This window comes from Lissotriton vulgaris, unplaced genomic scaffold, assembly GCF_964263255.1.
Source record: "Lissotriton vulgaris unplaced genomic scaffold, aLisVul1.2 SCAFFOLD_378, whole genome shotgun sequence".
Lineage (NCBI taxonomy): Eukaryota > Metazoa > Chordata > Amphibia > Caudata > Salamandridae > Lissotriton > Lissotriton vulgaris.
Window position 1 is genome coordinate 1,017,773 of NW_028244318.1, and position 15,983 is coordinate 1,033,755.

The 15,983-nt window shown below is 42.4% G+C and overlaps 1 protein-coding gene across 1 annotated transcript in view; it reads left to right on the plus strand.

Annotated features, from left to right (window-relative positions):
* LOC147668100 (disintegrin and metalloproteinase domain-containing protein 12-like) overlaps positions 1-15,983 on the plus strand; it is a 1,153,841-nt gene that overhangs the window by 678,263 nt on the left and 459,595 nt on the right. Inside the window, exon 7 of the mRNA XM_086948784.1 lies at positions 15,495-15,664. Coding sequence (XP_086804910.1) covers positions 15,495-15,664 — 170 coding nt within the window. The remainder of the gene's footprint in view (positions 1-15,494; positions 15,665-15,983) is intronic.

Sequence of the window (15,983 nt, forward strand, 5' to 3'; positions counted from 1 at the left end):
AAAGAGACAAACAGAAGGAGACTGAGGGAGTGTGAAGGAGTAAAACACTTACAGTTACTAAAACAGAAGAGACTTAGACACAGATGTAGGAAAGGGGAGTAAAGGATGGCATAAAGGAAGGGAAGTGAGTAAAAGGGAGTGAATGAGTGACACAAGTGGAGTCACTTAAGGTCAGTGAGGAATGATGTAATACAAAGAGAATAAAGGGGGAGTGAGAAAAGATTCAACGATACAGCAACACAATGTAGTGATTGAGGAAAATAGGAAAGAGAATTGAAAGACAGACTCTAACATCTAATCAGATGTGGAGTTTTTTGAAGAGTAGCCACATACTAAAAACACCAAGGTGTCCTTTATCTGGAAGTTTTCCACCTTTCTAGAGGGGCACTAGAAAGTAAATGCACCAAAGTTCACCTGCAAAATCTGAGGTAGTGTCCTATCTAGAGCACACCAAAAGAAACACTACATTTTTACTATACTCAGAATAATTACACACGTAAAAAATGTAAAAATGTACATTCTAACGATTATGCAAGGGCATCTACCCAAACCCTTGCAGTGAACCCTCCAGTAGCTGTTCCCAGCACTTCATCTACAGGAGCATCCCCTTCTTCGACTGCTGTCGAAGAAGGGGATGCTCCAATGTGGCCACTTTTCGCCAATGTCCACCTCCAATGCAACTTGTGCAATGATATTCATTGTTATCTGTAAAGTAAGAAGCAGTAAAGCAGTTACAGTGAGTAAGACAGAGGTATACAGAGAGAAAGAAAGAATTTAAAAAAGTGAGTGAGACACTAAATGAAACGGTGTAATGAAAGAGGAATAAAGGAAGGAAAGTGAGGTGGAAAAAAGGGGGAAAGAATAAGTCAAGGGGAGTAAGTGACATGCAGTGAGGGAGTGAGAAAAAGGGAGTGAGGCAAGGTGACTGAGGGAGAACTACTAAGTGTGTGAAAGGCAGTAACACTGAGGAATGGGGTATGAGGGTGATGAAAGACAAAGAGAAAGAAGGAACAAGATTAAGAGAGAAGAAAGAGGACTGAGGGATAAAGTAGGAGTGAAAGAAACAGAAAGAGAAAGACAGGAAGGGTGAGGAAATCAAGGGTAAAAGACACAGAGGGAAAGAGATAGACAGCAAGGAACACTGTGATCTTAGACACATAAAAGTATGCCTTGCAATTCAGAAAAATAATTATTGCAGTGAAAGAGAGTCTTGCTGGGAGTACTGTTTTAGGTTTTAGGACAGAGCAGTGGTGTTCAGGGAGTTTTGGGGCTCAACGTGGAAATGAGAAAGTATAAATGAAAATTCCCTCACATCATTACTACATGCTACAGAGACACTTCGTAAGCAATTTCTTCAGCTCTCCCAGACCTGACTCAAACCAGGAGTACATGCTTTGCATTAATTGTAAACACATCAACTAAACAAATTATTCTACCACCATTTTGTAAAATAAAGTCTGAGTCACACTGTGATCTTAGTTGAATAAAAACAGAAACATTTTGCACACTATACTGTAAGACTCAGTTTTTACCACAATCACTTGGCTACTAGCTCAACGATTACAATTAAAGAAAAATAGTTTCTCAAATAATTTTCAATTTTCAAATATAAATTTATTTTTCTGAATTTTCAAAATCTAATAGCACTTCCAACGTTGTTTGGTCTGGAATTTCTTCGTCCAAAATCTCCAGACATGATTCCTCAAACTCATACATGTCCAACACTTCAGAAAATTCATGGTCCATTGACTCATCAAAAAAATCAATATTAGTATCTCCTCCAACAATTGCCTCTTCTTCAATGTTGCTTTCAGTAAAAGGATTATTCAAATCTTCAAGGAGACTCGCTGAAATTTCAAACGTTACTTCCAATGTCTCCTCAATTTGCTGCATTTCCTTTTTTTTAAATGTGTTGTAATACCTTACAAAAAAAAACGTAATTTTCTCGTTTTTAGAAATAGATAGTATAAAACTAACTTTTTCACCAATGTTATTCTTTCAAATTATTATACAGAAACCTTTCACAAGTACTTTATATGATTATATCACTTACATTTATTTATAAGAATTTATACTTATAAAATGACCTGACTGACTTTGTAACTACATGTATTCCCATATTTTCAAACACATCAACCAAGCAAATTATTCTGTCAGAATTTTCCTGAAATGATTACTAAATGCTACTGAAAGAGTTTCTATGGCACTTATAGTGAAATGAGGGACGAGATATGAAGGTGAGGAAAGGAGAGTGAGAAAAAAAGCATATCAAGAGAAAAGAAAAACGAGTAAGTGAAACAGAAAGATTTTTTTTTTTAAATGAGAGGAAGGAAAAAGAACAGTGGTGGAGAGAAAAGGAGACAGTGAGAGAGAGAGAAAGAGGAAAAGTGAGAAACTTCCACATTAGAATTTTTTTTTCTTATTAACTTAAATTATAGAACATTGTTGCCCTTATAATTTAACTACTTACCTTTTAAAATGCTGCTGAAGATGTAGTACAGTGTGAATCACACACCAGATATTGTAAACCAAAAACCTCTCAAATGTACCTCAGACACTGCAATCACAAAATGGCCGTGATTTCCTGTAATTTTTTACACATAACTCCGTACATAACCAATCAAATTTCTTTCCACACAAATACTAAACCAAACTAACATTTTAATTGGTTGTACATTTCAACCTACCCCCACTGATCTCTCTGCCTCATACCATGGTAACTCTCCATGGAACACCTATCTAAACTGAAAAGGTTAAAAGTTCATCACTCAATGTTGCAAACCAATCAGCAAGTGTGTTTGACTACTCAATATACCAGCTTATCCTGTCCAATGTTCATTTCAATTACTTTTTCTAAACCAATAGTATTATTCCCTTTTAAAAACAGTACTATGCACCCTAGTTTTCAATGTTCAATTATCAGAAACCACCAATCATTTAATTTTTTCAAGTGCACTGAATCTCATCCACAATTTTTTCTAAACTCCTATTTTTAAAACACAACTGTTCTTTTTAGAGACAACCAACATCCAAACACTGAAACCTATAATTTAACAGTTTTTTTGTTTTTTTCTGAATGACAAAATGGCAGCCAAAACGGTCCGAGCACCGTGCGCGCACCCAATGATTTTTTCGAAAAAAAAATAAAAAAACTTGGGCCTAGAGAGTCAGGGACACTACACCCTGGCCCCTTTTCATGTTTCCCACTTTTTTTTAGGCTCCCTTCTGCCTCGAAAACAAGATGGCGGCCAACACTTCGGGATTTCTACCGATTGGAATGTTGACAGACATCCAACAGCAAATCAAAATTCAGCTCGCGCACGGGAAGGTGCGCGCACCGGTGTGCGCACGGTGCGCGCTTATAGATATATATAAATTTTTTCAAATACAATTTTCTCAAAAATTACTGGAAGAATATACACCATTTAAACAAAAGGCCGTACTGCATACCAGTCCCTACCATTTTGCCAAGTTTGGTGTAATTCCGTTTAGCCGTTCGGGCTGTAGGAGTGTCTAATCGTCCTATGGAAAATAACATGGGGAAAACACGTTTTGGGACCCCCCCTTTTTTCTCAGCCCCCACTTGACAAATCCCCCCAAAACTTTCAAGGAAGGAGCGGAGTGGAGCGGGCCATCAGAAATTCGCGAAGATTCATCAACCGGCGGCAAAGTTATTCACAATAGAATGTTGCGGATTTCCTATGGAAACTAGGTCCTAACTATAACTACCTACTGGTGACCGTCAGTAGGTAATACATATATATATATATATATATATATATATATATATATATCAATCAACTATTAGATGTTTGTTCACTTTTCTTTTAAAAAAGGACAATCGTATGTGTTAATGGAGAATGCGCTGCAAAATGGCCATTCACCCTCCCAAACATGGTGACAAAGGTCTGCCATACACAATCTGGCATACCCATCAACCTCATAACTAACATTGGCAAATATAGCCAATATATCACCACTCCAAAAGGCAGCACTATTGGCTTTGTTAATGTGTGTTGCTAATCGCATGTGTATGCTTACATGCACCAAAATGCGAGTGGACGCATGGCTGGAAATCATGGGTCAAAGAATATCCACTCCATTCCAAGATGGCTGCTGATGCCATGTCTGCGTAGTGACACGCTCATGTGACTCATGGTGGCTTTTTTAATTAACTGTTCTAACGTTGTAGATGTCAAAAACAGTGGTCCTGGACCTGAATTCAATTCTAGAGTTTATCAAACTTATAATCATTAGTTACTTAATGTGAGCTTTCATTCACTTGCTCAGGTTATCTAATCCAAACATTTATACACAAAATGCATCAACCCAACGTAACAAGCTGGAGAATTAGTACATTTTAATTCTACCAAAGATGTATTCCTTTTATAATTCAAAGGTAATTCATAACATTCAAGTACAAAATAGAGGATGCTCAAGGGGACGTGCATGAAGGTAGTGCTCGGGAGTTAAGGCGAGTGAGTGAAAAAGGGGGGGGCAAAAATTAGTGACAATATTTAAATACACAATACTTATACATTGATTCCAGACAATCTTAGCTTAGCCACATACAGTATTCACAACCTAGTGCATTAAATGTTAATTTTCAATTGATTTTTGCACGTTTGCACAATAGGTTTTTTGCTTGTCCCCTTGAGCATCCTCTATTTTGTACTTGATTGTTATGAATTACCTTTGAATTATAAAAGGAATACATCTTTGGTAGAATTAAAATGTACTAATTCTCCAGCTTGTTACGTTGGGTTGATGCATTTTGTGTATAAATGTTTGGATTAGATACCATGAGCAAGTGAATGAAAGCTCACATTAAGTAACTAATGATTATAAGTTTGATAAACTCTAGAATTGAATTCAGGTCTAGGACCACTGTTTTTGATAACGCACTGTACCCAGGTCCAGGACCAATTTGGGTCACCCCATTTTTGATAATGGCAACGTTGTAGATAGTCATTTTCTAGAACTAAACTAAAATGTAAAAAAGTTGATAAGAAGAGAGAGCCCAGCAACAAACAGCAGTAGCTGTGCTCTCATAAAATAAATAATTAAAAATGTAAAACTAGATTTTAACACGAGGAGCAGTATGTGGTGCTGGGTAAGAGAAAAAAGAGTGTGTGAGGTATGAGGGAGGAAAAAGAGTAAACGTGTGAGAGAGCAAGGAAATATAAGCACTCCTATGAAGTGCTCACTTTTAAATAAAAAAGAGTCACCTCAAAAATCCAGTCAGCGATCTTGAGACCGAAATGCACCTGGAAGAGGCAACATCAGGAAGAAACCATAGAATCAAGAACAGGCAATTAAGATTGACAACAAAGCCATCCAGTCATGATCAAGGGGCTTAGCTACAACCCACTCTTAAGTTTAGGCTCCGACATAAAATGTAATAAACAGATAGAATTTGAAGAAATAAACATCTACAGTCTTCAGTTCAAACAGTGGAAAGTACCACTGATGTGCTTGAGTACGTTACTCAAAATTGTGTGATGGGACTTGGGCCAAGCACATTCTTATATGAGGTTTCTGTACATATATATCAAGTATTTTTTTGGAATTGATTTGAAGAGGCTTCTCTTGGTAGAAGCACAAGCCCACGTTTTTCTCAAGATTGTACTCTTGGGGTTACCACTGACTGCCCTCTTAGTCTTAACATCTCAAATGTGAATACTCATCTGGCAATGTATTACACAACACAATAATGATACACCACTTTACATGATATGATATGATATGATATGATATAGTTTTTATAAAGCGCGGCTTACACTCCAAGGAGCATCTTGGCGCTAGTGGTAAGAGTGTCATCGGAAAGAAAGAGGGAAAGTGCTGGCAAAAAAAAAGGGGGGGGGGGAGTGCTGAAACTAAAGAGAGTTAAGTTAGATTAGTTTTAGAACTAACGTGTCAGGCGCATTAAAAATCCAGGTTTTGAGGGCCTTGCGAAATAGGATTTCAGAGGGGATCTGACGCATCTGGGAGGGGAGTTTGTTCCAGGCTCTAGCTCCCAAAAAACCTAGCGATTTGCCACCTTTGGTTGCGAGCCTGAATCTAGGGACCACCAGTAGGTTCAGGTTGGAGGACCTGAGTGATCGAGAGGGGGTGTATTTTCCAAACCTTTGGGACAGATAGGAGGGACCCGACTGGTGGTAGGCTCTGAAAGTGATAAGCAGGATTTTAAATAGTACTCTCTTATGAATGGGCAGCCAGTGTAGGGTTCTAAGTGCTGCTGAAGCAGATGACCTCCTGGGCAGCCTTAGTACTAGGCGGGCTGCGGTATTCTGCACCATCTGCAATTTGTGCAGGACGCTTTTGTTGGAACCTGCATAGATGCTATTGCAGTAATCCAGGCGGGATGTAATGAGGGCCACTGCGATTGTCTTCCTGGCCGTCAAGGGAAGGAGGTCGAAGAACCTTCTCAAGCCCTTGATGATGTTAAAGCAGGACCCTGCCACGGTACCTGCTTGTTGCTTGAAAGAGAGGGCTTCATCAAACCTAATCCCGAGGTTGCGGGCTGATTTGATTGTGTTTGGCGGGACCTCAGCATCTTGGGGCCACCACTGTTTCGGGCAGAAGAGGTTATCTTGACCGAAGGGGAGGATTTCCGTTTTTCCTGAGTTACACTTAAGGTGGTGGGTTCTCATCCATTCAAAAGTGGCGGTGAGACAGTCTTTCAGGTTTTCTTCAGCTGAGGTAGTGTTGTCTTGAACCAGGATGAGCTGCGTGTCATCAGCATACGATATTGTGCTGATGTTGAAGGAGCTGATGAGCTCTATCAGGGGGGTCATATATAAGTTAAAAAGAATTGGGCTTAGACTAGAGCCCTGTGGCACCCCTGTGGTTAGTGCCTTCTCGCCTGACCGATAGTTTCCCAATAAAGTGACTTGCTTTCTATGGTTAAGGAAGTTTTTTAGCCAGTTTAGGGCGGTTCCTGCAATTCCCAAGTTTGCCAGGCGGCCAATTAATACGGGATGGGAGACCGTATCAAAGGCCGCCGACAGGTCGAGCAAGATCAGGACGGCTTTTTTGCCTTGGTCCATTGCTGTCTTGAGGGTCTCTACCGTATGTAGGAGGGCTGACTCCGTGGAGTGTTTTGCTCTGAAACCTGCTTGGCTAGGATGTAGTAGGTTGTTGTCCTCCAGAAATGCGGTCAACTGTTTGTTTACTGCTGACTCTGTGAGTTTAAACAGTAGTGGAAGCAGCGATATAGGGCGGAGGTTGGAGAGTGTGGTGGGGTCGGCAAGGGTTTTCTTTTGAAGAGGTTTCACGGCAGCGAGTTTCCATTCAGAGGGAATGGCAGCGGTAGCAAGGGAGGAATTGATAATATTGTTTATAGTGGGATTCACAGTGTCCACTATGGTTTGGAGTAGCAAAGGGGGACACGGATCGAACGGGGAGCCTGACTTGATAGAGAGGATAGCTTGGCGAGTTTCCTCCATGCTGACCGGGGCAAAATTGCTTAGCTGCGGGTTTTTGTTGGTTGTTGGTAGGTTTTCCTGTAGAAGGGATTCGGGGGGGTCTGGAAAGTCTTTAATTAGGTTTTGAATTTTTTGTTCGAAATAGTCCGCAATTGAGTTGCACAGGGCGGGAGAGGGTGGGATCTCTTGCCTAAGGATTCTGGGATTCATGAAGTCATCGACTATTTTGAAGATTTGCTTTTGATTATTGTTAGACTTAGTGATGGCTTCAAGGAAATGTTCTTTTTTGGCGGTTTTTATCATTTCGTGATAATGTTTCCTAGCAGTTTTGTAATCTAGGAGTTCAGTGTCGCTATAGGTGCGACGCCATTTCTTTTCGAGGGTTCTAACCTCTGAGCGCTTGTCTTTGAGGTGGGGGGAGAACCATGGGGCACATTTTTTGTTATGCTTTTTTCTCACTATTTGCGGATTGGGGGGTTTGCCGAGATTTGTGATCCATGTGCAGAAATTACTGTAGTCTGTTTCAGTGCAACCAGTGGGGAGGGGTTTTAATTTCTCGGCAACGAGGTGCAGATTGGGGGAGTTTGCTAGTTTTTTCCAGTCTGTCTGTGCCTGAGTGTCAACTCTTGGTTTGGGAATGTTTGTCCTTTTTTTAAGAGCGAGGTTGAAGGGGATTAGCCAGTGGTCAGTCCACGTTTGCGGCAGAGGAGTTGCTGTAGTAAGGGTAGTGAGATTGGTGCAAATGCAGTCCAGGATGTGGCCTGCTTTATGCGTGGGCTTCTTGGTCAGTATTTCCAGTCCCAGAATATCGGTGAGTTCATTGAGCCATATTGTGTTAGGGTCGTTAACTTTGTCTAGGTGGAAATTTAAGTCGCCCAAAACGGTGAAATTGGCGTATTTCATGGCGAGAGTGCTGAGTGCCTCTTCAAAGCTAAGTGAAAAACCGTTCTGTGGTCCTGGTGGGCGATAGATGAGGGCACCGGCAAAGGTGTTCTCATCATTTATCTGGATGCGGAAACCTATGCTTTCTGCTCCCTTAATGTCCGATATCTCGAACGTGGAGCATTTTATGGAGTCCCGGTGGATAATGGCAAGGCCACCACCTCTTTGTTCCTGTCTGTCAGCACGTTGAATGAGGTATCCCTGTGGAACAGCCTGGGCTATAACAGGGTTGCACCATGCTTTTAGCCAGGTTTCGGTTACAAATAGTAGGTCAAAATCGTTTTCTGTGATAAGGTCATAGATGTGAGCTCCATTTTTACTTATTGACCTAGCGTTGATTAGGGCTCCTCGGACCAGGGTCGAGTCTTCCGTAGCGGGTGACAATTTCTCTGGGGTGAGAGTGATTTTACATGAGTGGCAGCTTAGAGGCCCTAACCAGTTGTCGACATTGATCACATTGTGACAATTTTTGCAATTGTTGTTTAAGGAGAGGATTTTTTCTCTCGTTAGAGTAGGCATTGGGTTTGTACATACCTTAGATTGGGCGGCGTGGCGTGCCCTAGGCCCGGTCGTGGCACGGACGGGCGCAGACGGGCTTGCCTTAGGCGCGCCTTCGGCGCGCAAACGGCGCTCCCGCTGCGCTCGTCCGCTGCGCTGGTATGGCCGGCACATTTGTAGTTTTCAGGGGTGGGCGTGGCCTCGCAGTGGGCGTGGCTGTCGGCTTAGGGCGTTCCTGAAAGAGCGAGGGGTCGCTGTGTCAGGGGATCGAGGAGGGCGGTGATAGCGCGTTTAAGTCGGCGCTTTAGAGCAGATAAGCCCAGTGATTTTTAAAATTCGAACAAGAAGAAAATAGTGCAGTTTTAAAACGTAAACACACACACAGTCCTCCGGCTTCCGCCTCAGAGGATGACACACTCAACTACAAGCGCTTCCAATCAGCGTATTTGTAGTTTTCAGGGGTGGGCGTGGCCTCGCAGTGGGCGTGGCTGTCGGCTTAGGGCGTTCCTGAAAGAGCGAGGGGTCGCTGTGTCAGGGGATCGAGGAGGGCGGTGATAGCGCGTTTAAGTCGGCGCTTTAGAGCAGATAAGCCCAGTGATTTTTAAAATTCGAACAAGAAGAAAATAGTGCAGTTTTAAAACGTAAACACACACACAGTCCTCCGGCTTCCGCCTCAGAGGATGACACACTCAACTACAAGCGCTTCCAATCAGCGTATTTGTAGTTTTCAGGGGTGGGCGTGGCCTCGCAGTGGGCGTGGCTGTCAGCTTAGGGCGTTCCTGAAAGAGCGAGGGGTCGCTGTGTCAGGGGATCGAGGAGGGCGGTGATAGCGCGTTTAAGTCGGCGCTTTAGAGCAGATAAGCCCAGTGATTTTTAAAATTCGAACAAGAAGAAAATAGTGCAGTTTTAAAACGTAAACACACACACAGTCCTCCGGCTTCCGCCTCAGAGGATGACACATTGTGGTGGAAACTCCAAATAATAAAGTAGAAAAGCTAAAAATGTCAGAAAAAAAGTGCAAATGTATACTTATTAAAAAGACACAACATTTGATATTACACCATTCAAAACTCAAACAATTAATTAAGTCTGTTTTGTGAGAAAAGTCTATTTACAATATGTTAATTATTGTGGAAATGCAAAAAACCCTTTTATAAAACTTCAATAGGTCGAAATCTTGGAGAAACTACCCACACACATCCCAAAACCCCTTGTTAGCAATGAGGGTCTCTAGTTGGCAATGGTTTGCACATTTGACCAAGTAGGGACCCTTCTTCCTAGTCAGGGTAAGGGGGATATACTTCTAAAATAACCCATGCTCACCCCCTTAGCAGCTTGGCTCGAGCCGACAGGTTTATCTCAGAGGCAGTGTGTAAAGCATGTTTGCACACACAGTGATACAATTAAAACACTACAAATGGACACCACTACCAATTTAGAAAAATACCTAATCCTTATCTAAACTAAACAAGACCAAAGCAACAAAAATCCACAATACAGTAATCAAAATATGACTTTTAAAAGGTAGACACATTTATGTCAATAGCAAGCTATAGATGTGACACTTTCAACACAAAGTTGGAGAAGTGTGGCTCAATGGTTGGAGCGGCTGACCCTGATGCAGAGGGCTAGCCCGGGACCATGGTTCAATTCCCCGCCTCGGCGGGTCTTGGGCTCATAAATTCCACGGACCTGATAATTCTCGCCTCGGTGCCTATTCCAATCATTGAGTCCCACTCTGCAACTCTGGGCAATAATCTCCACAACGGCCCCCACAACGCTAAGGATGCCTGACCTCCACCTTGGGGGTGCCCAGGAGTGGACGCCTCACAGGGAAAGACAGGATGGGTTCCACAGCGGTATTCGTACAAGCGCCTTGAGACCCTTGCGGGTGAGTAGTGCGCTATACAAGTATCAATTTACATTTACATTTACATTTAAAGTACCTTGGATGCGTCACAGTCACAAACAAAAACAGACTCAGGGAAGGTGATGTGTCGGTTCCTTATGCCCAGGGAGGGTGGTGTGTCTGTTCCTTACTCCAGGAGAGGTGATGCGTTAGTTCCTTATTTCCACACACGGGAAGTGGTGTGTCGTTCCTTACTGAAGGGGAGGTGATGCGTTGTTTTCTTACTGTGCAGGGAGGTGATGTGCCGATTACTTACTGTGGACCTGACGATCTTGTAGACTTGGCACCCCGTGCAATGCGTGACAATTGGGGATGCGCCGGTTCTCGATGCGGCGGCCACAGAGCTGAGTTGGTCTCTCCAGCCACGGTCCCACGATGTGTTGGTTCTTGCAGCCGCACAGCAGAGCCTGCAATGGAATTGGTATGGTGATCTCGGACTTTGGAGATCGATGCACGGGATTAGGCGTGCAGTGATTTTTCTAGCCGCGGGCAGGTGCTACGTCGATTTCTTCAGTGATGCATCGGAAACAGGTATGGATGTGTCGCGCTTCTTGTAGTTGCATCTCTTTTCCAGATCCCAACAGCAGGATCAACCTCCAGAGGCCCTCTCTCCCCCTCTCATCTCAGTCGCCTTCCTGAGGCCATTCTCTGCCCCCCTCCCGGAGTCCCCCAACCCACCGGGTGGCCTACCCCCCATGATCAGGAGAAGAAGTAAGGTGACATACTTTGTAGTCAGTGGACCCCTGGTAGACTTATTTGCGTTTAAGTCTGGTTGAATATCTATTGTTTCATTGATGCCTTCATTTTTTTGTTCCTTTATTTTATATAAAGACATACATGCGGACACATAAAGGGCATGTTGGTGCGAAGGTGATAATGAGTACAAGGGACAGAGCTACTTCCTGCAGGGTACTTTGACACAGTAGGAGCATAACATCAAAGTTGACAGACAAAAAGGTTGTTACAGCCCGAGGAAATGTTAACTGATGTGATTTGAATCCTGGAGGTTGCTTATTGTATGCTTAACACCTTAGCTGCGTGTAAACATTTCTCCCCAGTGCTGCGCTGTCCATTAGAACTAGTGCTGAATGGACGTTCAATGGTCGTGTGCAGCACTGGGGAGGTAGCGCTGCTGACGACCATTGGCCGTCAGCAGCACTTAAGGGGTTAATAATGAAGATTTACATAATTGAAGTTGAATGTTTCTGAATTGAGCAATATGTACCTGCTGTCGCTGTGAAAAAACATAGATTGTACCGTAATAATTCTCATAAATGCCAATAAATATGATATTTTAAAACAAAGCAGGAGACACAGCACACTGCAAAGTCTTTATCCTCTCCTTGCCAGAAACAGCCACTGCAGGCCAACCCAAACAGCACACAGCAAAGGGGCAGTACTTCTTCAGTTTTCAAAGCTCTTCTCCTTAGCAGAGGTTCCTCTTGAATATCAGAAGTAATCTAAAGTTCTATGGTCTGGGTCCTAACATTTATAGTACATTTCTCTTTGTTCTCTGGTGTCAGAGAGGCTCTGTGCTCAGTTCAAACCAGTTCTGTTCTCTCTGATGCAGCTTCGAGGCAGGAGGTGGAGACAGCATTATGTAAGGCAGACCAGGCATATTCAGGTGAAAGGAAATTTCCTCCCCCTACTCTAAATGTAGCCCACGTCTATTCAGCCCGGCCCTGACACATCCAGGAAAGGCAGGACACACCTCACCACCCGTGACCTAAACCCCCCCCAGTGGCTATCTACACTACAGTGAATGCACATGTCCAGCCCGTGTCACTCCAAAGCCAGTCGATACACAAACCAGCAGATGCACACAGGATTGCTAAGCAAGATAATACCTACTTTCTAAAAGTGGTATTTTCAAACACAGAATGTAAAAATCATCCTTACTAAAAGATGCATCTTGAGAGAATGAGTTTATAAATAAACTCCCATTCTATCCTATAGGACAGATAGTCTTTCAATAGTGAAAAACGAAATTTACTGTAGTTCACTGTCAGGACATGTTACACACATCAGGACATGTCCTCCCTTTCACCGACACTACACCCTGCCCACAGGGGTACCTTGGGCCTACCTTAGGGGTGAATCATATGTAAGAATATGGAAGGTTTGGGCAAGGCAAGTGGGTGCACTTGCCAGGTCGACATGGCAGTACCAGACTGCACACAGACACTGCAATGTCAGGTCAGTGAACCTTTTGCAAGGCTGCTTGTGTGGGTGGTACAATCAGTACTGCAGGTCCACTAGCAGCATTTGACTTACAGGCCCTGGGCACACACAGTACACTGTACTAGGGACTTATCAGTAAATCATATAAGGCAAAAATGGAAACACCAATCCATAATAAGAATATACACAGAGAGCATATGCACTTTAGCACTGATCAGCAGTGGTAAAGTGCCCAGAGTCCTAAAACCAACAAAAATATCACTACAGACGTTTACATGTTATATATTGCTAATTGCCTTCAATTTCCATATACATTTATCACTGTTAATGTATTCTACTCCGTAGTACAGGAATGCCATAGCCCTCCTGTCTGCCAAATTAGAATCCATTGAAGCAATGATGGAGGAACATTTCAGAGCCTTAGCAATGTCCAGATCACCGGTCTAGTTGGACCCAGTACCACCAAGACTATGGAAATGAGTAGCAGACAAACTATATCTGGACTGCATTTTTTTTAATCTAGCCTTGTACATAGGTATACTCCTGCAGGTCTGGAAAAAAGCACTAATAATACCACTGCTAACAAAGCTAACAGCAGGCCCATCAGTGCTAAGTAACTACATGCCGATAGCCCATCTACCATACCCATTAAAAATCATGGAAAAATATGTGAGTAAGAAACTGTCTACTTACCTGGAAGTTCCTATTCTCTTCAAAAAAGAGCAATCTGGTTTCAAAGCAGCGCATGGTACTGAATCAGCACTGATTCTAACCATGGCTGAACTACAGATGACAGTAGACAAAGGTCAAACAGCGGTTTTGACTTTGCTTGATTTGTGAGCCGCCTTTGACACAGTTCAGCAAAAAATATTGCTGTCTAGATTAGTAAAGATGGGTGTGGACGGTAGACTACTGGACTGGATCAATTCTTATTTAACAAACAGTACTCAAGTGATCTCACTTCTCTCTTTCCGCTCAGACAGTACCTCAGGGCTCAGCCCTCAGCTCTATTCTTTTTAATATTTATCTACGTTTTCTAATGTCACTCATTCACTCCTATGGTATCAGCTTTGTCAGCTATGTAGATGATACCCAGCTAATCCTCTCCTTAGGCAATGACCGACCAGTCTCATTAGAAGCATTCTGCAATTGCTAAAGGGAGGTTGCAAAGTGGCTGAACAACTACTCCTTAAAGTTTAATGGAGACAAAAAAGAACTTCTATGCTGTTCAACCTCTAAACTCCCAGATGTACACCCTGATTAACTTCTGGCCCTGGACAAATAATGGAAATCCAGAAACATCTCAGTTGGTGCATAATCTATCTATAATTTAATAATAAAATAAGCTATCTATGGAGACCCATGTTAATAAGACAGCAGCAACATGTTTTGCACTGCTCCGTAACCTGAATTTGTTTTTACTGATGCTGCCACTGCCAGCAAGAGCAATAGTAGTTCAAATTACTATCTTAACCAGAATTGACTACTGTAATGTCCTGTTATTAAGGGCACCAGAATATCTAATAAAGGGATTGTACCAAGATCAAGCTTCAGCTGCAAAACTGGCACTGAATAAACCAAGATATGCGTTCTCCTTTGGAGCCCTGCAGGAACTTCAGTAGCTTGCAGTAAAGGAAAGAACTGCATTGAAGTATGCATGGTATTTAAGGCAATGCGGGAAATAAGGCCCATACTCCTACAGAGAACATTTAAATGCCATATACCATCAAGAAACGTATGCTCTTCCTCTGCTAATCTTCTATGTACCCACTGGCGTAACAAAACTGAAGGGGCCCCCCTGCAATGTACATAGAGGGGCCCCCTCTGGACTAAATCGAGAGCTCTCCTGTCAGAGTACCCTGGTGAGGGGGCCCTCTGGAGCTTGGGGCCCACTACACTGCGGGGGCAGCGGGCCCTGTGTTACGCCACTGTATGTACCCCGCAATTTCGGAAAGTGAGACGTGGAGTACAGACTTTCTCAGTGAGGACAGCAAAACTATGGAATAAGCTACCAGCCCTCCTGAGTGCCAGCATGGACCTTCAGTTTAGGAAAGCTCCTAAAACCTGTCTATATTCCAAATAAACGGCTCACAATGAAAGAAGGCCATTTCTTGATTAAGTAACTAGCTTTTTTCTTACCTTCTGGTCTAATGTGGTCAGCTTCAGGATACCTTTGAAGTGAAAGACGTGTTTTACAAATGTCAAATAATTATAATAAAGTTGTATTAATTCCCAGCATTAAATACCTTTTAATGCACTTCTGCTCCAGTTTGGTGTCTCGCTCCAATCAACCTCGTGCCTACCTAGGGTAATGTACACAAGTAACCTCAATTCTTACCAGTCAACTCCAGGATCAGCAGAGAGCATCAGAAATACAATTTCCACATTTATAATTCCAGAGAGGGGGACCTCTGTATTATAAAATGCAAATTGCACGATGAAATGTAAATCAAGTTCCTGATTATGAATAAAAGTATAGAATGTGTGATCAAATATTTTAGGAAATAACTATTTTAATCGATTGTTTTCTGATTTAGTTTTTCAGACCACTGAACATTCGGGTGGCCTTGGTTGGAGTGGAAGTGTGGAATGATTCAGACAAGTGCTCTATAACTCAAGACCCATTTACAAGTCTTCATGAGTTTCTGGACTGGAGGAAACTGAAATTATTACCTCAGAAACCCCACGACAATGCACAGCTGGTTAGGTACTTATCAGTGTTAACCTTCATGAAAGTAGTATTGAATCTCTTTGAATTATGTATGAGTGTACATATGTAATTATGGTAGCACTTAAAATTCCACTCAAGTTGTGAAAATGCATCCAGAAATTGTGTAACACAGTCGAAATGTAAGTGATTAATTCGGTTTCCAAACTCAATATGGTCATAATTCCTGGAAAACAACTGCAATAGTAATACTTATCAAATGGAGTAAAGATCTAATCCATCGGGTTCCTTATTGAATATCTATATAGAACTATATTTAGATGTCACTCAAACCATAGTCTTCAATTGTGATCAGTTA